Source organism: Megalops cyprinoides, chromosome 7 (assembly GCF_013368585.1).
Source record: "Megalops cyprinoides isolate fMegCyp1 chromosome 7, fMegCyp1.pri, whole genome shotgun sequence".
NCBI lineage: Eukaryota > Metazoa > Chordata > Actinopteri > Elopiformes > Megalopidae > Megalops > Megalops cyprinoides.
Window position 1 is genome coordinate 1,912,094 of NC_050589.1, and position 23,611 is coordinate 1,935,704.

Below are 23,611 nucleotides of genomic sequence, written 5' to 3' on the forward strand. Positions count from 1 at the left end.
CTACAGTGACATTTAGATGAGTTTTCAAATGAACTGCTGCAGCACTTTGTGTAAATAATTACTGGATATATTACATGTCATTTTGCACTATATGTGCAAAATGTACTATATATATGTTTTCAATAATAACACATTTCATCATGATGAATCAGAATCTAAAAATGGTAATACTTACACTCATGGTTAGATTGAAGCCTGTGTTTCATGATGGAAATGAAACCCTGAAGCACTGCACTGAGGCAGGCTTCCTCGAATTTAGCAGGCAAGTCATCCTACTGGTCCATCAGAGAAAAGGAGGTGGAGCAAGCTAACAAACAGCGAATCAGAGCTCTGCATTTACCATCAATGGCCACAAATCAACCCCTCCTTCAATTTGCCAGCCCTCACAGGCCCCACAGTAGTAGACCAGGGACAGGAAGGAGGTGGAGGAGAAGAAGAAAGGCAGAGAAACAGGATAGTATATTGGTAGGGTGATGGAACAGACAAAATCGGGACAAGATGAAGACTTGCAGGTTTGAGTTGTACTCAGGTGCTGTCTCCATGGGGTCTCGTCTGGTATGTTGCAAGGCAGGTACATGTACACGCTGAAGACCCTCTCCGCTGCTGCAGACCTCTGGATGATATCATGCACTCAATCTCAATCTGAATCTGGTTCAAATTCCTATTCAGCAGAGAGCTGTGGCTGTTTTCCCTGCAGTAATCTGTCATATGGTGCTCCAGGAAACAGCATGAAATTGAGATGTGAATTTATGTCATGGATGTCACAGAGGTTGTTACCTGTTTCCATATCTTATATGCTGCTGACATGAGCATTAATGGTGAAAATAAATCTGAAAGGCAAGATAGACACTTTTGTTAAAATCTTTGTAATCCCTGCCAAATAACACTTTCAGCTATCTCACAATTAAAAGGAACCTCAGATTCCCGAGTAAAGTTTAGTAAAATTAATTCTTAAACACGGCAGAATTTAGTCTTAACGGCTGTCAATATTAATCTTAACTCCAGGAGATATAACAAACCCCTACAGATTTACTTTTGGGCAATTCCAATGCATTGAGTAACCCCCACAAAATATATTTTATTTTAGTTTCTTTGTGTTGCCACAACAGGTTGGCATAATTTATAGTTTAAATTCAATTTAGCGTCAAAAAATATGAAGACAAGTAAACACAGTACACACCGGCGGTTATAATTTTGGTTGGCACGGTGATTGGCTGCCTCTTTCGTGAAAAATCTGTGACGTCAGCGGGTCCGACACGCCGCGTGCCGCACATTACCATCGCGCGCATGCGCGGTGGCTGAACGGAAGTCCGCGCATGCGCACTGCTGACCCGCAGCTGATGCAAGAAAGCGCATTCGCGAGGCCACGGAGAAGAGACAGAGGCGGCGTTAAATCAGCACTAAAGTTTACTACCACACAGCAAACATGTCGGGGGACGAGGTAAGCGGCTGTATTTTACCCCTGCTTGTTCCGTCGCCGTACATGTGTTTGGAGAGCCAGAGAGAGAGGCGGTGGCGGAGTGGGGGGTGGCTTTGGCCTAGCCAGCGGGCTGCGAGGCTCGGCTCCCGGGCGAGCGGCGCGCTTCCCACATGGTGCTCCGCAGAGTGGGAAAAACAGGACGTTTAGCGAGGGCTGTTTCCGCATGAATGCTGTTTCTATAGACGCTGCTTTAGCCCGTCAGCATTTGATTGTTAGTTTTGGTAGCTAGCGGACACTACTGACAAGAATGACTCGTTAACCCGGCTAACGCCTGGCAGTGGGGCTATCGATGTGGCTAGCTAGCAGTGTTGTTCGGCTAAGATAGCTAGGCTACGTAATTGGTTTAATGAAGCTAGGCCTGCTGATAACTAGTAGTTGCTATAGTCAGATAACTGGGGTGTGACTGTTTTCACTCAGACATTTATATATCTATTTAAGGATCGTACTATCACGTGCTTTTTCATATTCAGGTTCCATTATGTAGCTGGATCGCGTTAGCCATTATGCAATATTCGTATCGAATGTCGCAGCTAGCGAGATTGATTTTAGCTAAGGAAATATTGTTGACAAACCTATATCTAATCCCTTGTTGAATAACTGGTTGTTTCGCCTGTCATGTCATTTCGTTGTTATAAACACGGTCGATGTCAGCATTCAGACGAGGTTGTTAGCTAACATGCTACTCTTTGTCGTTCAGTTTCTTACTCTTGTTTTAGTGATGCCCGGATGATTGTACTCGGGTAGATGCGTTAATTATCCAGCCATGCAGAGTGTTCGCTGAAGTGTGCTTGCCCCCTCGCTGCTGGATAACGGTCTCAGCACTCACGACTTTTCAGTGTACATTTTGCTTGGTTCGCATTTTTCAAAAGCTGTGCGAAATAAAACAGACTGCCCAACCGTTTCACTCTCCGTGGTGCTCTGCAGATGATATTTGACCCCACCATGACCCGGAAGAAGAAAAAGAAGAAGAAGCCCTTCATGCTGGACGAGGACGGGGGAGATGGGCTCGGCGAGGAGACCCAGCAGCCGGAGGCCAAGGAGGCGGAGCCCGACGGCGGGGAGGAGCGCGACCTGGACCTGGAGGAGGACGAGGGCAAGAAAAAGGGTGAGGGACCATAAAGTCTGTCATTTCCGACCCCGTGTGACACAGCTCTGATAAGCTACTGATGCAATGGGAAAGCAATCGCTGCTGCAGCTTGCTGTGAGGAGTACGCTTGAAACTGCGGTAACGTATGCAGACAAATGTCAAAAGCGGAGGTTTGATTCACGCCTTTGATCAGGGTGCACTAAGCCTTTCTCACTGCGCCTCAGCCTTCATTCTCTTGATTGACAGCACGGTGGGCTGAGGTTACAGCGTTGAATGCATTTCTCTGTCTGCCAGGGGACACGCATGACACAGACATACAGTTCCAGGACCACGTTTCTTTGGTCGCTATCCACCGGGCTTGATTAAAGTAGCTGGCACTTAAACCTCCCTTTTGAAATGTAATCACCCGCACAGCCAAATATGGCTAATGTTGATACCACCTTCTGTGTACAGGTACCAGGACACTTCCCTCTTTGGCACTTTCTTGCCTTTCTTGCTGGGCACTTTGGAATTACCTGTTGTTCATATTAGGCTCGCCATCATCATTAGCATCTGATGGAGCAGCTGGAGATGAGCCCAGAGTGTCTAAATGTCTTCATTGACTGAGCCGCTTGGCTCCCCCAAGGTGGATGTTTACTGAAACACGTCAGGTTAAGCACCTTCCCCACCTGGTAGTTGAATTGGCAGCCAGTTACCAGCCCTGTTTACCACCGAGCCATGCTGTTGTCCATTATAGTCCCTGCTGAGGAAGAGGAGCTGTGGGCTACCAGTGGTGCTTGGAATGTATCACAGGCTACATGTGACGGAAGCTTAGCTACCACTGATCATCTGTTAACTAAAGAATTTTACAGACATTGAATAGAACGACACGAAAGTGTATACTATATAAGACTGATTTCAGATGTTGGTCCATGGCATGGAAAGGCCCCATGTCAGCTCATCTTTTAAGTTTGTATTAATTTATTTCCTCAGAGCCTTCAGATGATCTGGACGATTTGAACTTTTTCAATCAGAAAAAGAAGAAGAAGAAACCCAAGAAGGTTTTTGACAATGACCTGGAGGAAGGTTTAAAGGTCAGCACTGCTTACAAGAAGTGACTGCAGTGAATATGTGAATGTCTCATGCACCATCTTACTTGACATGTGCTTTTTATATTCCACAAATTCAGGAAAACAGGAAAACAAATAGATTTTGTTTATGTCATGTACCTGCCTTGCACAACATTTACATCACAGAACACCAGTGCGTATTTAAGTACAGTAGTTGTATTGGCTGAAAACGTCAGTGAGTTCTCAGTATTTATTCGTGTTGTTGAGCATGTGATACACACAGCCGTGCCACTAACCCCCGCCCCCCCAGGAGCTGAAGATCGAGGGCGAGCAGCCCGAGGCAGCAGAGGAGGAGGACCTGGACCTGATGTTGCCGGCCAAGAAGAAGAAGCCCAAGAAGGTGGACTTCCAGGAGGAGGGAGAGATGCAAGAGAAGGACGAGGGTATGGCTGCCTGCCTGGGCCCGTGACGTTAGCACACAGCATACAAGCAATGAACTTCAGAAACGCCTGCATCCGCTGTAGGCCCTTCAGTGTTAAACTGAAACTTCTGTCCAGTTCTTCTTCTCATCTAATGATTTAAGGCAGAACAGTAACGTTTCTTTCCATTTCAGTTTTCTGTCCTGTAGAATGATTTACAGTTGGAACAGAGAAGGATTTGGTGTAACAGTCCTGATGGCAGTATGGTGTTTGCTGCCAGTGTTCGATTAACAGCAGACTGGTTCTGAGTAAGCCTAGTGCCGTTTCTCTGGTTCTTTGGCTGAATTTCATGTGAGACACTCGCAGACACATACACACGCACAGAAATTGCACTACATACACCCAGACAGGCGCGCACACACACACACTCACTCACACACAGATACACAGATACACACACATACACTTTTTGGTTTCATTGTTGTGCTTGCCATTGCGTGTCTGTGTATTCTGCCAGTTGGGGATGGGGGGGGGGGTCATTTCAAAGCGGGCTCTTTATCACGCCGATATCAGGTGGTGTATTCTCCCCGAAACAATGCCTGCTATTTCTGTCACCAGGACCTGCCTCTCTGTAGCATGATGTCACACTCAATATTATCAAGGGAAATACCAGAGCTTTAGTTCAGCAAGCACACAACCACAGCACAATCAGTATTCCGTATTCTCCAGTTCATTAGAGCGTTTATGGTGGGTGCCATTTTCATGCTGTCAAAATGAATTAAACCTTCCAAACTAAGATGCCCAGAGATGGTTTCCACACCTGAGTTTGTGCTGTAAAGGTAAAGCGTTTTGCTGAGTCCAAGGACAGGAGCCCCCTCAGAATTTGGACCAGTGAACTTCTGCCTGAAGGCCCTGTCTGAACCAGGGGCCTCTTGATTTTGGAGTAACCCCAGTATCTGCAGTAGTGTGAAGGAGCTAATGTAGAAGCATATGCCCTGGAGAGGAAGGCAGCCTGTAACAGGGTCATCACCCACAGTCAGTTTATTATTATACGTTCCAAGCAGAGAAGCAGTGGGAACCTGTAGCGAAGGGCGAGAGCCGTCACCCCATGCGGCCTCGAACCCGGGTCTACGGGGTACCAAACTGCAGCTTTGACCACGACGCCAAAGACCCAGGCTCTTTGGCATCGCGGACAAAGCTGCGGTTTGGTACCCCGTAGATGGGGTGACTGCTCTCGCCCTTCGCTGCAGAACCCTTCATAAAGCCTGTGGTGTGACCCGGCTAGGGATTGAACCCATAACCCCCTGGGTCAGTTTGTGTGGTTGTACTTGCTGCTGATGGTGTGATGTGGTGTCTTTCAGCTCCAGAGGACGAGGACGGCAAAAATGACGGCATCACATTCAGCACACAGACAGGTCCGGCCTGGGCGGGGACAGAGAGAGACTACACCTACGAGGAGGTGCGTCTCACCGCAGTCTCACCCTGCTGCTGTCATTACCTGTTGTCACCTCACCGTCATTACATCACTGTGTTTGGATCCTCAGCTTTATCCATGTATGCAAAGCTGAGTGCAGAACGTTTATGAATGTAGTCATTTTTGGAATACTCCCGGTTGTGCGCTATGAAGTTGTTTCACTGTAGAGCTGATGAACTTATGGCATTTTCACATTTTGTACACAAATCACACACATAAATGTAAACTCCCGTTTTCATGTGTAAGACAGAGCAGCAGAGTCAGGGCGAGTCTCTCAGTTTCGGAGGTGCAGAGAGGCGATGTGGTGCTGTAGTAAGCCTGCAGGGGGCGTTTCTCTCCCCCACAGCTGCTGAACCGGGTCTTCAACATCATGAGAGAGAAGAACCCTGACATGGTGGCCGGGGAGAAGAGGAAGTTTGTGATGAAACCGCCCCAGGTGGTCAGAGTCGGCACCAAGAAGACCTCCTTCGTCAACTTCACAGACATCTGCAAACTGTGAGTGCTGTCTGTGCCAGCTAGACTCATCATACCCCTTTCCCACTGTAGAGCTGGAACCAGGCTGGCTCATTGTACCCCTTTCCCACTGTAGAGCTGGAACCAGCCTGGCTCATCGTACCCCTTTCCCACTGTAGAGCTGGAACCAGTCTGGCTCATTGTACCCCTTTCCCACTGTAGAGCTGGAACCAGGCTGGCTCATTATACCCCTTTCCCACTGTAGAGCTGGAACCAGGCTGCCTCATTATACCCCTTTCCCACTGTAGAGCTGGAACCAGACTGGCTCATTATACCCCTTTCCCACTGTAGAGCTGGAACCAGCCTGGCTCATCATACCCCTTTCCCACTGTAGAGCTGGAACCAGCCTGGCTCATCATACCCCTTTCCCACTGTAGAGCTGGAACCAGCCTGGCTCATCATACCCCTTTCCCCCTGTAGAGCTGGAACCAGCCTGGCTCATCATACCCCTTTCCCCCTGTAGAGCTGGAACCAGCCTGGCTCATCATACCCCTTTCCCACTGTAGAACTGGAACCAGGCTGGCTCATTATACCCCTTTCCCACTGTAGAGCTGGAACCAGGCTGGCTCATCATACCCCTTTCCCCCTGTAGAGCTGGAACCAGGCTGGCTCATTATACCCCTTTCCCCCTGTAGAGCTGGAACCAGGCTGGCTCATCATACCCCTTTCCCACTGTAGAGCTGGAACCAGTCTGGCTCATTATACCCCCTTTCCCACTGTAGAGCTGGAACCAGTCTAGCTCATAATACCCCTTTTCCACTGTAGAGCTGGAACCAGTCTAGCTCATAATACCCCTTTTCCACTGTAGAGCTGGAACCAGTCTGGCTCATTATACCCCCTTTTCCACTGTAGAGCTGGAACCAGTCTGGCTCATTATACCCCTTTCCCACTGTAGAGCTGGAACCAGGCTGGCTCATTATACCCCTTTCCCCCTGTAGAGCTGGAACCAGGCTGGCTCATCATACCCCTTTCCCACTGTAGAGCTGGAACCAGTCTGGCTCATTATACCCCCTTTCCACTGTAGAGCTGGAACCAGTCTGGCTCATTATACCCCTTTCCCACTGTAGAGCTGGAACCAGGCTGGCTCATTATACCCCTTTCCCACTGTAGAGCTGGAACCAGGCTGGCTCATCATACCCCTTTCCCACTGTAGAGCTGGAACCAGGCTGGCTCATTATACCCCTTTCCCACTGTAGAGCTGGAACCAGGCTGGCTCATCATACCCCTTTCCCCCTGTAGAGCTGGAACCAGGCTGGCTCATCATACCCCTTTCCCACTGTAGAGCTGGAACCAGGCCGGCTCTGGGCAGATGCCAGCATGCAGTTCCATGTCAGTTGCTGTAGCTCTGGTTATCTGCAGTGCACTGTAGTGCAGTTACGCTGTACTGGGGTCAGCCATCTTTGGTTCGAGGTTTTGCTTGCCAGGTTCTGGCATAAATTTGCAGTATGTAGTATTATAGTTGCTATATTTTCCAGGCCGGTTATTTTTTGGTCATTAATCCTGTCCTCTGGTTTCTCTGTTTGGCTAGGTTGCATCGTCAGCCAAAACATCTTCTGGCTTTCTTACTGGCTGAGCTTGGTACAAGGTAAGACATTCTCTGGTTAGTTAAAGACTCTCATTGGCTAGTGGTTTGAAATGATTTTATTCCCATTGGCCAATTTCACAAGCAAGATGAAGGGCAGAGAAGATTGTGTTTAGGTTGGAAAGGAGTGAAAACTGAAACTGAAACTGTGCAATTGCACGTCCTGGATCCTGGTGTATTTGGATACAGATAAAATTACATGCCGTCTGTGAAACTGTCTTTTTTTTTTTTTTTGTGAGTTTTAAACTTCCAACTTGCACATCATTAGTTCAGCTCCACTCACAGTCTAGCATAGCGAGCGCTCTAAGCCTCTGTGCTGTTACTTTGGGGGGTGGAGCCATGTGAATGATGACCGTGTCACTTCCTGTTGCAGTGGCTCTATAGATGGCAATAACCAGCTGGTGATCAAAGGAAGATTTCAGCAGAAACAGATTGAAAACGTCCTGCGAAGATACATCAGTAAGCGGGATACTTAAAAAACACTGATGTTAATGTGTGTCTTCAAAGTGTTTTGTACAAATCAGGTACCTTTAGAACATTAGAACATAAGAACATATGATGAACATATGAGAACAGGCCATTCAGCCCAACTAAGCTCACCATTTCTTAATTAAAGAGTAAGTTTTAGTGCCATAAACCATGAAACAAGTAGTGAAACTAAAGGTGAATTGATAGGAGTCTCACAGTACTGTACCTGTGTGGTGTGTGGTGTGTGTGTGTGTGTGTGTGTGTGTGTGTGTGTGTGTGTGTGTGTGTGTGTGTGTGTGTGTGTGCGCGCGCTCTGTGTGTGTGTGTCTCTGCAGAGGAGTACGTGACGTGTCACACCTGCCGCTCTCCGGACACCATCCTGCAGAAGGACACGCGTCTGTACTTCCTGCAGTGTGAGACCTGCCACTCCCGCTGCTCCGTCGCCAGCATCAAGACCGGCTTCCAGGCCGTCACGGGCAAGAGGGCACAGCTGCGCGCCAAGGCCAACTGAGCCCCAGCCAGCCGGGCTCCCAGCCAGCCGGGCTGCCCAGCCAGCCGGACTCCTGTGAACTGGGGGGGGGGGGGGGGGGGGGGTTGCTGTTGCTGCGTTTCCTATCTTAAAAAGAAGAATAAACCAACTGAAATGCATTCGAGCTGGGTGGTCGTGTTCATCTGCGGTTGCTGCTCTGTGATTGCGTCAGTCACACAAGCCCCTCCCCCTTCAGCCCCTCCCTCTTTGTTTTCCTATAGGCTGCTGAGGCACATTTGTGTTCCTTCAGAGCTCCGCCCCATCTGCCTTCAAATGTATGGACTGGACGTAGTGTAGTCTTTTTTTTTTTTTTTTTTTTTTTTTTTTTAGTCAGCGTGTCTGAAATATTGTTCCGTCACCTTCATTTTACACCTACATTTGATTCTTTTTTTTTCCTCCCTCGTTGAGGATGTGCATTGCAATGCAAACACCAGTGACAGTCCCTCCCGGTCTGTCTCCCTCTGTGCGTTTTCCAGCTGCTCTGGGAGTCTCTGTGCTTGGTGTTGCCGACTCCCTGCAACTAAACATTGCTGGGTTTGTGAACTGCAGCTTGCTCTGTGTGTGCTGGTGATGGAAGGACCTCTTATGATGTATGATATGACACAGTATCATATATATATGACATGAGATACGATTTGATTGGCTACCCACTCGTGTGTATCCAGGAGACAGCCAGTCCGCAGAGTATCTGGGTGTGTGTGTTTTCTTCTGATGATGACCTGAGATTTTAACCCAATTTTGATCTATATGGTGGGTGGTTGCTGACTGATTGCGTAGGCCGACTTGGAACCTGGGAATTCAACATCGACCCAGAAGCGTAAAGACAAAGTGCACACTGTTTTAATGTTTGGAAGACTTTTAAATAAAGATGGCTGTATCAAACCTCGAGGTGGTATCGGAGTTCATGTATTTGTACCCACTGTATGTGCCGGGCTGGCAGCCACACATTGAATTGATATCCGCTGACATGATATTTTTAAGTTATAACAAGTGCTTGAAGTGTCATTTAGGTATGATCTTGTATTCTGACTTTGCATATTTAAGGTTCTTTTTATTTACTCAGGGTATTTAGTGTGCATTGAAGTGTATCTGCAGTTATGACTTTGTGCCTGAGAAAGTACGAGCTACATTACCTAAAGCCGGTTATGTGCAGGATCATGACTTTGCAGTGTCGTTAGCAGCTACGCCTAGAAGAGACAAGTAATCCTTGAGATGCAGAGGGGCCATCAGGCCATTTCTGAATGATCAGCTGCTTCATTTTCCATTGACGTCCAGGTCAGTCCAGGACCTCAACACTTTCTCATCCTAAACTACCGTCTCTGTGAAAAGACACCCTGAAGACTGAGGCAGTAAACTACCATCTTGCATTCCTCTCTGCAGTAATCCTTCAGTGCAGTGATGTACAGACATTTTTACACCACATTTAAACTGCAGCACTTTCACATGAGAGGACCCAGTCAAAGAGGGATTTGAATCTATCACCTTCTGGTTACAAGTTCACTTCAGTAGCTAGTTTGCCACATTTTCCTGATAGTTTGACAGGCAACACTGTGTTTGTGTGCATATAATTTATGTATGCATGTATGATATGTAGCTCATATGCAGTCGCGTGCAGTACCATTTATTCTGAGAAAGTAGGAACTTTACATTCTTAGTGTTTGACTGTTGAAGCCTCATAGCTACACTGCAGGTAGCTTTGGGCTTTAGTTGTATGAAATGATCAAGATACAAAGCTTTTCTGCCCTTCTGAGTGTCCTCACAGTTCTGACACTTGTTGGTTGGTAGTTTTATTAACACTTTTGCTGAACTCACCAAGAGCTGGCATGACAGGTGGGAAACTTAAGTGTGTAATCAGCGTTTCTGGTAGGTATAATTAGAAGAGGTGTGATAATTACAGTTTAACACCCACACTGCAGGCTGCAGACGGGTGCATGTTGTAATTTTCATGGTTCTCCAGCTGGAACAAGGATCGCGGTGAGCCATTCACACCCATGTAGTCGGTGTTTTGGGCTTCAGACAGTGATATCACATCCTGCAGACTTTAAGAGTGTGAGTCTTTTCTCAGGAGGGGTTTATTTTTGCTGCTCCTGGAAGGTGAACCACTGCTGGACCAGCTGGAATGGATGTGTTAACTGCGAACACTGAAAGAAGGATTGTTCAACAACGTTACTGAGATGCTGCATTTGCATTTGGGCAGCAGTGTGGTGTAGCCATAAGGAGTAGGGCAGCAGTGTGGTGTAGTGGTAAGGAGCAGGGCAGCAGTTTGGTGTAGCGGTAAGGAGCAGGGCAGCAGTGTGGTGTAGCGGTAAGGAGCAAGGCAGCAGTGTGGTGTAGCGGTAAGGAGCAGGGCAGCAGTGTGGTGTAGCGGTAAGGAGCAGGGCAGCAGTGTGGTGTAGCGGTAAGGAGCAGGGCAGCAGTGTGGTGTAGCGGTAAGGAGCAGGGCAGCAGTTTGGTGTAGCAGTAAGACACTGCAAAGAAAACCATGAAGGGACACAGCAGAGCCACTCCCATCCTTTATGCTGGCACACTTACACACACTGACCAACACGGCACGTGTTTTTGCACATCCTTGAAGGTTGTTTGCAGTGGGAGGTGCAAGTGGAGGAAACTGTACCACAGATTGTAAAAAAGAACACTTTTAAAACTTGGTTTAAGATTTGCATATACAGTATAAATAAAGCAACAGTAAAAGACTGAAAAACAGGAAGGATTGGGGGGTGGGGTGGGGCAGAGGCAAGGGGTTTGGGGGGGGCAGGGGGAGCAGCGATCGCATCCCTGTGGTTAAGCTCAGAAAACATCTATGCTCTTCTCTTCATTACATTCAAGGTTGAACAAAGGTTTGTTTGGAACCCCCAAAATGTCACTGAAAAAATGGACCTTTTGGCATCGTTGTGCATCCTGGTTTCTGAAGTGGTCGTGCTTTAGAGTCCTGAAGCGCCGCTCGATGGGGGCGGTCATGTCATTCTCTTCCTCACTCCCCTCCCTCTCCACACTCTGACAGGCTCTTTCGTTCGGTGAAGCACCCCTCGCTCCCCCTTCCGCTCCCCCGATGTGGCACTCAAACTGTTCCCGTTCTGCAGCCCTGCCCTGCCCCCTGCTGGCCGGACTGAAACATGCAGGGCAGCTGTAAAATGTGTCTGTGTGCAGCGGGAGGAAGGAGAGAAACGAAGACAAGGATCAGGCCGCATCTCAGCTCAGTGCATGGCTGTCTTGCTAAGATTAAAGCTTCACATCGGGACAGAGGGGGAGTCATCACTGACAGTGAAGCTTGCTATCCAACCAGTGTTACGATGGTAAATGTATGTGACCCTTGGCAGAGGATGGCAGTACTTCTTTTTACCGATAGATGGTACAAAGAAGACACTATGGAAGCACCGATGCAATTTCCCCCTGTAGTTGTGAGTATAAATAGAGGAAACCTGATTGGTTCACATACTTTTCTTACTCTTTCTGTGTTGCAACAGTTTGGCAGTATCAGTGCCTTTGAGAACCATGGCTAAGAGCCAGGACTAGGAAACATCATATACATCTTCTAATAGCTCCAATGATTTTATTATTTTCTACACAGCAGGTGTATAGTGATTTACTAAGTTGCATTAATGTTGTTTTACAGGTATTTACTTTTATTAATTTATGCCAAATTTAATGAGTGCTTGCTGATAACAGAACAATTTCTCATGCACCAATTAATGTGATCTAGTTCTTTTTGCTCAACAAGGGATGAATTTGCACATCATAACAATCAGATCACACCACACCAAACTGGTGAAACTTGCCTTTTATTGAAGGATGGACTCCATCTCTGATAGGTGATTGCTTTCCTAAGGAGACACAGACGCAGGCCAGTTATGGAGTAGAACAGAAGTTGGCGCCAGAGAGAGACACCATTTATTCATTAAAGAACTGAGGTGAAGTGGGGGCTGGGTCTGGCCAGTTCTGTCCCAAACACACACACACAACTGTCCTTCTCCTCTCTCACTCTCTCATTCTTTTTTCTCTCCAACACTCTCATGCCCTCTCTGGTTCTCTCTCTGCTTCTTTCTTTCCCTCCCTCCCTCCTTCACTCCCTCCCTCTCCCCCCTTCCCTCCTTTTCTCCCTCTCTCTCCCTCTCCCTCCTCTCCCCTCTCTCTCTCTCTCTCTCTCTCTCTCTCTCTCTCTCTCTCTCTCTCTCTCTCTCTCTGCTCCTCTCCGTCCCTCCCTCCCCCTCTCTTTCTCACTGTGATTTCCTCTGCTTCCTCGAGTGTTTCCTCCTCTCCCTCGTCAGTGTGAGCTGACTCCTCTGTGTCTGAGGCGGAGGCAGATTCATCCTGAGAGACCTCGCTCTTCCTCTCCCCAGCACTCTGCAGCTCTGCAGACACACAGACGGACAGACAGACAGGTGGACAGAGAGGGTGAGACCCATTTCAAACCTCTACAGCCACCTCTCTGGGAGGGGAGGGATATAGAGAACCCCCTTATCAGACCCAGGACCAGGCCGTGGGTCACCACAATGTCTTTGAGATGGCGAGAACATTGGCTGTACACAGTGCTAACATGATGGTCTTTGATGCCAACAAGGGCTTATGTTAGCATCAGCTTTGCTCTGACATCACATATATATGCATATTTTACAATCTTACTCAGCGCTCTTAGCGTAATAAACGTAATATTCATTGCCAAAACGTAGGTCTATGTGTGCATATAAACATTACCCCTAAGGCAGTTATCCAGGTGATGCCAGGTGTGGAGGCTATTTGTGGAGTGTGTGTGGGTATTTTGCTGGCCCTGTCTGTGAGCCTGTGCAGTGTGTTGAATTCACCCTTAACCTCTTAACTCTGACCTTTGTATGCGAAGGTTATTGGCCCCTCTCCTGTATGTGACCCTGCATAGCTGGTGCAGAGCTGACCCCGACCCCTGACCCCTGACCTCTCACCTGTGCCACTGGGCATGCTCCCTGTGATCACCTCCAGGTGGCTCAGCAGTGTCTCGATGTTGGCCTTGATCTGGGCCAGCTCCGTCCGGATGGCCTGCAGCTCGCTGCCCTTCACTGTGCAGGGAGAGAAACGTGGCGTTACCGAGCTCCATGCAGTGCACAGGGCTCAGACCACAGCACACAGGGCTCAGACCGCACACACAGGGCTCAGACCGCACACACAGGGCTCAGACCGCACACACAGGGCTCAGACCGCACACACAGGGCTCAGACCACACACACAGACCGGGGGTGCTGAAACACACCTCCTCACGTCACACTTTAAAACCCACATGTGGATTAATTGCATATGAGGAGAAAAGCACCATGACTGACATTACATTACATTACATGCATTTAGCAGACACTCTTATCCAGAGCAACTTCCAGCACAAAAGAACATAACTGTATCCATTCATGTTAGATGAGCAACAGTGTCAGACCAGGCTAACAACACTCCCAGACCAGTGAGTGTGAGCATAACACCATTTATGCCCTACCACAAATTAGCTTGTACAATCTGACTAGGCAACGGAAGCCAAGTATACCACCATACATCAGTCAGTAAAACACAGAATCCAAAATGCATCGCAATACTACACCTAAAATAAACAGCAAGAACTAGCAGAGTATTGCCAGATGTCTGAGAATCAGGAGGAGCCACAGCGTAGCCAAGGCTGAAGAGAGAAGCTCCACCAGCTGAAGGTTAAGATAACCTTACATTAATAATAAAAAACTGTGATCATCATAATTCATAAATGTGAGGCCAGAAGGACTGTTTAAAAATCTTCTGGAGCATAAACACATCAGTGTGGAGATATTTACAGCTGACACGGGGCCATGTGGGAGGAGTGAGAGGCCCTGAGAAGCAGGAGAGACGGGGAAACTCACGCTTGTGTCTGACTGAGCGGCTTCCGGGGGCCGGAGACCGAGACAGAGACCGCACCCTGCGCACCAGCGGGGCGGCCACTCGGGGGCGCTTCACTGGAACACCCCGTGGAACCGGTGACACCCGCCCCCGATAATCAAACAGCCTGGGGGGGAGAGGGGAGGGTGATGGTCACTTCTCCTGGTTCAGCACAGACTTTTATTCTTAAAAATTAAGGCCACCAATTAGATTGTGCTTTTGAGAGGAGAAGGAGGCAAACTGAACTAGTCTGCAGAGCTACAAATTAAACTTACGGCTGAGCTGACTTGATCTGCTCTGATTATGCAATAAGCCACCAGATACAGGCTGTGGTGACGTGAGAGTGACGGGGTATACGCTGCCGGCTCTGTTGCTAAACAGTCACTCTCCTGTTCCTTGCCCCCGTTACGGCAGCCCGCCTGCTGCCACTCTGTGCTGCTCAGCTGTGGGAACGAGACTTCATCAACCCCACAATGGGGGGGAGTTACCATGTGCTGGAGCTCACTGACTTGTATGAACCAATCAAAATGTTTTGTTCTCCATAACAAAACCACATGCTAGCTCCAGCACACTGAGGTTCACACAGCCTCACTCTGCCAACCTGACTGCAGAGTTACTGACAGAATATGTGAAGTGGTACATATTTTACTCACCTCTCATAAAAGTCCTCTCTGAAGTAGTCATAGTCAAAGTCATAACCACTGAAAGGCAAGATGAGAGGCAGACAGACACACACACATTAATAAGAGAAGCAGCTGTCAGTCAAAATCCTCAGCAGGAGCCCCTGTTCTGAGTTTCATGGCCAAAGTTAACAATTGAGTATAACAATAAGAAAAAGCCTCGTGAGCTCTTTTGAGTGTAATGCAGTCCAGCTCCAAAGCTGTTTGTCCTTCGCTTTCAGTGAGAAAAGATGAAGTAAAAATGACCTGTGAGCTCTGCTGTTGTGTTAACTGCTAAACTTTGCATAACTCAAAGTCCTGTGTGTCAGAGGAAAAGGAAGGACAAACTGTTTTGTTGGACTCCACCTCAGAGAAGCACAAAAGTGTAATTTATTCAAGTTTTTTTCTTCAGCTTTTAAAACTGCCCCAGCACTGTTCCACCTCTTTATCTTCATCTGTTCCATGCATGTACATAGTACCACTTTTACAGTGTAATCAAGTTGCCTTTTTACAAACAACATTTATTAGCAAGTACCTGTTGAAATTTGTTAAATAACACATAAGCTTGGCATTTGTTTAGTGGAATATGGGTAGGAAAGTATAACAGTCACCAGAGATGTTGTCTTTGAATCCCAGGTAAGACACTACTGTTGTTCCCTAGGTAAGGTCCTTAACTTGACGTGCTTCAGTAAGTATCATACTGTGTAAATGGATGTGTGCAATACGAACCATAAGCTAAGCTAAACTAAGCTGGCTAATAGAGGCTGCTTAGAAAGGCAGCCATATGAAGCAGCGCATGAATCAGTGTACGAATCAGCGCATGAATCAGTGTACGAATCGGCGCATGAATCAGTGTACGAAGCGGCGCATGAATCAGTGTATGAAGCGGCGCATGAATCAGTGTACGAATCAGCGCATAAAATCAGTGTACAAATCAGCGCATGAATCAGTGTACGAATCAGCGCATGAATCAGTGTACGAAGCAGCGCATGAATCAGTGTACGAAGCAGCGCATGAATCAGTGTACGAAGCAGCACATGAATCAGTGTACGAATCAGCGCATGAATCAGTGTAGGAAGCAGTATGATGCAATGTATGAAGCGGCGCATGAATCAGTGTAGGAAGCAGTATGATGCAATGTATGAAGCAGTGAATGAATCAGTGTATGGATCAGTGTATGAAGCAGTATGAAGCAGTGCATGAAGCAGTATGATGCAGTGTATGAAGCAGTGAATGAATCAGTGTATGGATCAGTGTATGAAGCAGTATGAAGCAGTGTATGAAACAGTATGAAGCAGTATGAAGCAGTGTAGACTGTCAGCACCTGTAAAGGGCAGCAGCGGGTCTTGTCACACCTTTAGGCCTGTGGGGTTTGGGTTCTCCTGCCATGTTGATGTCTGCAGAGAGAGAGAGAGGGGGATCAATGCCTCCTCATTAAAGTTCAGAAACCAATTTAACTGAGGGGTAGTATGTATATGTACCATACACACACACATACACACGCTCATGACGATGTGAGTAAAAATCAGAAAATAAAATGTCACACTTGTTTAAATCCCTAACCCAAACCCAGGGCTGTGGGGGTTAGATTGATCGCACCCCCGAAATCAGCTGGAACATTAGTGAAAAAGGGGTCAGGAGGAGGTGATGGTGAGAGGAGGTGACGGTAGGAACCCAGGGGAGGTGACGGTGAGGTGGCCGTACCCAGGGTCTGTCCTGCCAGCACGTGGCCGTTCTCCCCGAGCACGGCCCCACGGGCGTGCCTCTCGCTGGCGTACTGGACGAAGGCGTAGCCCTTGTGGATGGAGCAGCCCAGTACGCGGCCGTACTGAGAGAAGATGGCCTCCACGTCCGGCTTCTTCACCACCGCCGTGTTCAGGTTCCCTATGAAGACCCGGGAGTTGATGGACTTGGGGTCGTTCTTGTTGGTGATGTTGCTGGTCTGCACCTTCAGGGACATCTTGCACTGTAGATCAGACGCAGTGAAAAGGCAGTCAGATAGGAAGCTTTATTCAGTGGAGATTCAATGGGCTCGATTCCAGGGGTTCCACAGGCCAGGTGTGTGTAAAAATGCTCATTATTTCACATATATTGTGCTTTTTTTGCTTGCATTTTACTGGGAGGCCTGAAAATTTGAAGACCAGTTCATTTCATCAGCCTTGGATTTTAAATGTGTTTTCCTGGGGGTACCTTTTCAATGAGGCCTCAGAATAATTAAGACTGTGACTGTAATTTTATTCAATTTCATAAAAATATCATAACTCAATTATGGGTACCTGTAGCATAGCATAATTGTGATTGGCCCCAGTGCAAATATTTTTTGTGCACCCCCCAACACAAGTGCATGCTCGTGCGCACACACACACAATCACTCCAGACAATTGCAAAGCAGACAATTCCTATGTCACTATGGAGAGGCTCACCGTGCAACTGCCATCCTGCAAACCAGCCTTTGAAGCATGGATAAAAAACCTAATCTAATTTCATCAGTTTAGCAGTGCACACATCCTTTTCTCTTTTTTCCTTCCTCTTTTGAGCGCCGTTTTTTTGTTTGGGCTTGCTAAAAGATATTTATGCTGCTAACTTATTGTCCATTTGCTGAAGAACACTTGCTTCATGCTAAAAGGTTGAACCGTTGAAAAAAAATTGACGTCACAACGTCCACGCAAGTTATTACAAATGACAGGGAGCAAGGCCATTGGGAAAAAAATTAGCATTTCCCAGCCAGCCTTCTTCCTTTGTAACTTTTGAGAAGAAAGCTACCAAATTAAATAAGTGGTGGGTAGAAATAATATTTGTTCTTAATAAAACATGCAGTTTTGGAACATTTCAATAAGGACAAATAAATATACATAAAAACAAGCTATGACTCAAAACCGTAAGTGTTAAACACAAGGTGGCAAGGTGGTATATATAGCTATCACAAGTATGAGTAATTTTAGCGATATCGTTGAATGGTTACTTTGAAGACTGTGTGAAACAGTGAATGTGCGAGAGGGCCCACCTACAATAGTAAAGCAGCAGAAAATCACCTTCCTACATGGGCCCCTGACAGCTTCTGGGCCCCACTGTGCTGCACCGGTTGCGCTGTTCATATTTACACCAGTGATGGGTACCACTGGCTATAATGGAAGGCTGGACACAGGGAGAGAATTCCCTGGTTCTGATAGTCTTTTCTAGGCTGCTGATCAGCAGTGGGCCTCCCAGCTAACGGAGTTTATGGAGGTATTTATCTTTTTCCCATCTCACCTCTTAATTACAAAATTGGATCAATAATTGTGATAAATCAACAGAATGCATGAATTAAGTTCACGAATTTAATGCAACGTATTCAAGGGATCAGATGCTGTAAAAAAAAATAGCCAGCACTCCAGGACCCTGCATGCGCTCTCTTTGCCACAATTTCATAAACACTCGGGGACGTATCCCGAGAGCAAACAATCGGTACACAAACTCAATACTACGGTCAAGTGTTCGAACTGCGCAACAGCGGTTCTCACCACTAGGTGGCGGTGTCTGACCATGGTTACGTTACGCTTGCGTTGCGCGCAACCTCTGGAGAGCTCAGAGCGCGCTGCCGCTGCGCGGACCCAGACAGAAATAATTCGAGACGGTTTGGCTCTTGCGGTTTCGCTTGAAATCCTCTTACGCTGAGCCCCCGTTGCAATGCATTACATGGCAAATCTGCCGCTGCTACAGCAAGCGCGCTCCAGTGATCCCGTATTTGTAGCAGCAAGTACAGGTGGCTGTGCAGGTGGTCCAGGAACAGTGCTTATAACCGGAAGGTAATAGAATATGATTCCCAGGTGGGGACAGCCATGTTACCCATGAGCTAGGTATAGGTTCTAAACCTGAACTGCTTCAGTGACCAGCTGTGTGACAAGGTAAAACACTGTATCAACTAACTCTGTAACACCAGCCGCCATGCATGAGGATGTTGGCAAAGCAAACAAAAAGTGTAATGAAACGGCATCAGCTTTTGCAAAGGCTATCAAACCCTCAGATCAAACAGATCATCTGTGGGATGTTCAAGAAAGAGTAAACTCAAACTGCTGTGCTACCACATTTTTACCATGTTATTCCCCCTGAGCAGCTGAGGTACAAAGCTTCAGACATGGCTGCCGAGACATTGTGCTTCCCTCTCATAAGCACGCCTCACAGGCAGATACCCGAAGGCCAGAGGACATCTTTTCGGAGACAGTGACGCATTACAGCGATAATCCCTGTGATTCAGAGCCTTCATCTCCACAAGACACGAGAAATGGTGATCTGCGCCAGTATTCACGTCCCAAAGGGTTATATATGAGAACAGCATGAATCTGAGTCAAGCCACTCATCAAACCTGACATATTGGGACATCCTGTATATCAGAAGTGTACTTTTCTGTCAACAGAAACAGACACACACCTCCAATTTAAATGATACACTGCTTAGGTCGAATATGATCACCTGGCCTGAAATTATCAGAGCTTTGCACTGTAACCAATTTTTTTTCCCAGATCTTCAAACCCTTATTTTAATTCATATTTCATTTTCCTTTTAATGCAGAGATTTACTGTAAAAAGAGTAAACCATAATGATCTGCCCATTCTTTCTACACAAAACCTCTATATAATTCAGAATCTCTGCAGTAATCTCTCTGGGCTTGGATCCAATGCAATGCCTGGAGAGCAATTACTGGGGCTGGGAGGCTGACAGACTGCTGGCATTGATCTGCTCGCTGAGGCTATCAGGATGGCCTGGCTCTCCCTGGCCCATGCAAACAGGTCTGGTTGGAACATAAGAAGGGATCAAGTGAACCTCAGTTAACAAAGCAGACACAGTCCTTTCAGGGCAGTTTACTGTGAGAAATGTAAATAGCTTAGCATTCATAGGGAAAGCATCTGAGGACTTCAGAAATAGGGGGTAATTACCAAAATATTGTTGCTATAAAGAAATAACATCAAGTGGGCATTAACCATGAAATATGCATTGATTTAATAAACGTGTATCGAACACACCAATAACAGAGATGCATCAACGTTCCTATTTCACTCAGAGCCAGCACTGTAACTGCTGTAGCCTGAGATCTATCTGCTAATGTCGCTACCAAGCTGCACTGACGGATTAAGGCTGATGAAAACACTTGATTTCAAAAGGTTTTCAGTGTCTACTGTGCAGCTTTTGACTCCTCCTGATTCCTGGCCTGCTCGAGATCTGCATTCTGGTATGTGGAGGTTCTGATTTATGTTTTATCTTTGGCCCAGAATGGCCGCTCGCAGTTGCGTGTGATGGCTTCTGGGATGCCACGGTTACTTAATCCCTGTCATTGCTGAGAAATGATAAAGGGAGAAGTTAGACAGAGACGCTTCATTTAAAAGATTTATTTAAAAGGCAAACTCACTCATCTCGCTCACTTAACTGGTGGGGCTTTGGTGATGTAAAACAAACATTCATTTCGGTTTAAAAGACCAACGCATTTGCACTGTTTTGAAACACCTGTGATTCTGGGATATCTTTTTTTTCAAAGGAAATAAACATGTTTTAATCATTTTTTGAATACTTTCATGAAGGACATTTGTTATATTTGATATTTGAAAGAGGCTTTATTGAGGAAGGTGTAGCTGTACCTCAATGAATATCTAAGCAGCACTCCCTGCTCCTGGCCCATTATTAAATGTATATAATATTTACATAAATTATATAAATATAGATTTTAACCACCACAGCCAGAGGCCCTTCTCCAGTGCCAGGGCAGAGCCAGTAGCCCACCAATCAGTGAAGGACGCCACCACCAACACCCCCCCCCCTCCCAACACCCCCCCCCCCCCCAGGAGTTCAACCCGATTTACTGGTGCAGCACCAGTGATTCCAGTAACTCTGCTGTAATTATCCTGCAGCCCAAGGGAACACAAAAAGGGTGTCAGCGCCCATCAACCCATCAAATCTGAGCTGGTGCCATGCAGTTTCTCAGTACTTATACCTGTCTTTCACACGAGAAAATAAACTGATGCTAAACTCCTGGTATTAATGATCCTGTGGCATTTAACCCCTCGATTTCTGGCTGAATCCCCACGCTGGCTCCCTCAAACTGCCTGCATCACTGTCCTCGCAAACCGTGATTGGCTACACGGTCCCTGCATTGCCTACCTGCCTTGATTCCCCAGGTCATCACCGTAAAAGAGAAATTAGTTTTCACCTGACCTCCCCGACGAAACCAAGGGTAAAGGGAAATATATTATGCATAAGCAAGGTTTTAAAATGGATTTATGGCAGGTGAGCCATAAACTCCACCTTATTCTCACTGTTGGGAAGTCCTGTACAGACAGGAGGAGCGAGAGAGGAAGCGATTAGCTCTCTGACCTCCGTGTCCTTGTGACTGACGCAAGACTGTTCCTCCACAAAACAAGCAGGGGGAGACTCCTGGGTGCACTCATTTATTTTTATTAGTTATGTGCTTAGTCACTCAGCACAATGCAGAGTGACTGACATTTCTGCATAATTTTACGCTTCCATTCATGCGATGGCTGTGTACTGATACAGCTCATGGTTCAGTATCTGAAGCAACAGTACAAGAGCAGCACCCCAATCCAGCCTGTACCCCCATTCCTTAAACACCCCTGCTACCCTCAGGCCACGCCCATCACATCATTACATTATTATTGTCATTTAATAGACACAGAGCATCTGAATCTAAAATGGCATGAAAAGTTGTACAAACAGGACCAACTATGATTACAGCAATATATCCATGATGATGATGATTATGATGATTATGATGATGATAATGATTGTGACAATAGTGAGAGTGAAGATGTTTTTGATGCTGATGATGCTGATGCTGCTGTTGCTGCTGCTGCTGATGATGAAGATGGTGATGAAGATGACAGTGCCATTCCGTCTCCCTGTCCAGGTGTCGGGTAGGACAGACTGGCAGAGCATGCTACAAGCTTCTGCATCTTTGGTGTCTGGCTCTAATAATTGCTCTACTGCCTGGTATTATCAGCGCAATAATTAGCCAGACATCACAGCAGGGGAGGCGGCCAGAAGGTCACTATCCATCATAACCTGTCCCAGCTCTGGATTTCGATCCAGCAGTTAGGCCGGCTTATTTGGAGAGGGAGCGGGTATTGATCGATTTTCTGTTCTCTGCTGCCAGTAGAACTGCTGACAATCACTGGCTACTGCAGCCGACCCAACGACAGCCTGGGTCCTTCAGTCCTGTAAAATGGTGAGCATGACTGAGAACCAGCACTGGTGATGGCCACTTCCTTCTTCACTGCTGAGGTTGCACTAAAGCACCAGTACAGGAGAGGGTCACTACTGATCACTTTAAATGCACCTGTACTAGAAAGGGTTACAAGCCCAGTAATCAGACAGGTTGTGGAAAAGCAAAAGGACTAGAGAGGGTCACTGTTCCAGTGATCAGACAGGTCACAGAAAAGCACCAGTACTGCAGAGGGTCACAGAAAAGCACCAGTACTGCAGAGGGTCACTGTTCCGGTGATCAGACAGGTCATGTATAGGACCAGTTTCTCCCTTTAAAATAATGTTTATTTTTTCTGGCCGATCTGGCAGAAGAATGGAATGGGCAACCTTCTGTTGCATGCATCAGTGCGTGCCATGGCAGTAACGCATGCCAGGGTGCACACCGCAGCAGTAATGCATGCCACAGCGCACACCGCAGCAGTAATGCATGCCACAGCGCACACCGCAGCAGTAACGCATGCCACAGCGCACACCGCAGCAGTAACGCATGCCACAGCGCACACCGCAGCAGTAATGCACGCCAGAATGAGCAAGGCCACAGAAATGCATCCCCATCACATTCACAAAGTGCTCCAAAGAAACAAGTAACAGCAAAATAAAGTAATTTAAACGTTCTTTGAACTGTTCATCTACAATACTAGACATCAAAGATCTAAAGGACATTTTCCCACTCATTTTAAGTATTGATGATGTGGTTATGTTTGGATGATATTAATTTCTGAGAGTGCTGCAGGTAAAAAATCTTTTTGACTAAACTAACCCACAAATTCACTTCCACTGCTGACTTTCATCAGTCTTACAGTAGTGAGGATTTGAAAGAAATGACAGCAAATCAAGGAATCAATCATGGAGTTTTACCATATCTATCAACCTGCTCTACCATTACATTACATTACATTATCATATCATATCATATCATATCATATCATATCATATCATATCATATCATATTCTTACACAGCTTACCATTTTTACAGGCTATCCATTTACACAGCTGGATACTTACTCAAGGAAGTCAATACTCAGGGTACAACAACAGTAGCCAACCTGGGACTTGAACCTGCAACCATTTTGGCCACATGTCCTGTTACACCATATGACTACTCTTACAGGCACCCTATGGCAATGGCAGTAGCATTGTAGCATAGCACAACCAACTCGATGGGCTATGGCATTAAACAACTGAATGGGTGACACGTCAGGGTAGTGAACAAATACACAATAACACTGGACCTGGTGTCTGA

The 23,611-nt window shown here is 46.8% G+C and overlaps 2 protein-coding genes across 2 annotated transcripts in view; one reads left to right on the forward strand and one right to left on the reverse strand.

The window, feature by feature from the left end:
* Positions 1 to 1,288: 1,288 nt before the first annotated feature.
* Positions 1,289 to 8,650, forward strand: LOC118780750 (eukaryotic translation initiation factor 2 subunit 2-like). The gene is made up of 9 exons (XM_036533423.1): positions 1,289 to 1,441; positions 2,405 to 2,585; positions 3,540 to 3,640; positions 3,927 to 4,059; positions 5,397 to 5,494; positions 5,856 to 6,004; positions 7,551 to 7,607; positions 7,978 to 8,063; positions 8,408 to 8,650. The coding sequence occupies exons 1-9, from the start codon at positions 1,427 to 1,429 to the stop codon at positions 8,581 to 8,583; spliced, it is 996 nt and encodes a 331-aa protein (XP_036389316.1). The 5' UTR covers positions 1,289 to 1,426; the 3' UTR covers positions 8,584 to 8,650.
* Positions 8,651 to 12,380: 3,730 nt separating this feature from the next.
* The window catches only part of LOC118781340 (RNA-binding protein Raly-like), a 49,341-nt gene continuing 38,110 nt past the window's right edge, over positions 12,381 to 23,611 (reverse strand). Inside the window, exons 2-8 of the mRNA XM_036534332.1 lie at positions 16,824 to 17,085; positions 16,444 to 16,516; positions 15,114 to 15,161; positions 14,445 to 14,587; positions 13,515 to 13,628; positions 12,820 to 12,950; positions 12,381 to 12,422 (exon numbers count right to left, since the gene is read on the reverse strand). Of these exons, the coding sequence (XP_036390225.1) occupies positions 12,381 to 12,422; positions 12,820 to 12,950; positions 13,515 to 13,628; positions 14,445 to 14,587; positions 15,114 to 15,161; positions 16,444 to 16,516; positions 16,824 to 17,079 (807 nt within the window). The 5' untranslated portion in view covers positions 17,080 to 17,085. The remainder of the gene's footprint in view (positions 12,423 to 12,819; positions 12,951 to 13,514; positions 13,629 to 14,444; positions 14,588 to 15,113; positions 15,162 to 16,443; positions 16,517 to 16,823; positions 17,086 to 23,611) is intronic.

What these genes read in the sequence shown, in the direction of transcription:
- LOC118780750 (XM_036533423.1), top strand. An exon ending in GGACGAGGGCAAGAAAAAGG is followed by an intron (nt 2,586 to 3,539) that starts GTGAGGGACCAT and finishes TTATTTCCTCAG; the next exon opens with AGCCTTCAGATGATCTGGAC. An exon ending in CGTCCTGCGAAGATACATCA is followed by an intron (nt 8,064 to 8,407) that starts GTAAGCGGGATA and finishes GTGTCTCTGCAG; the next exon opens with AGGAGTACGTGACGTGTCAC.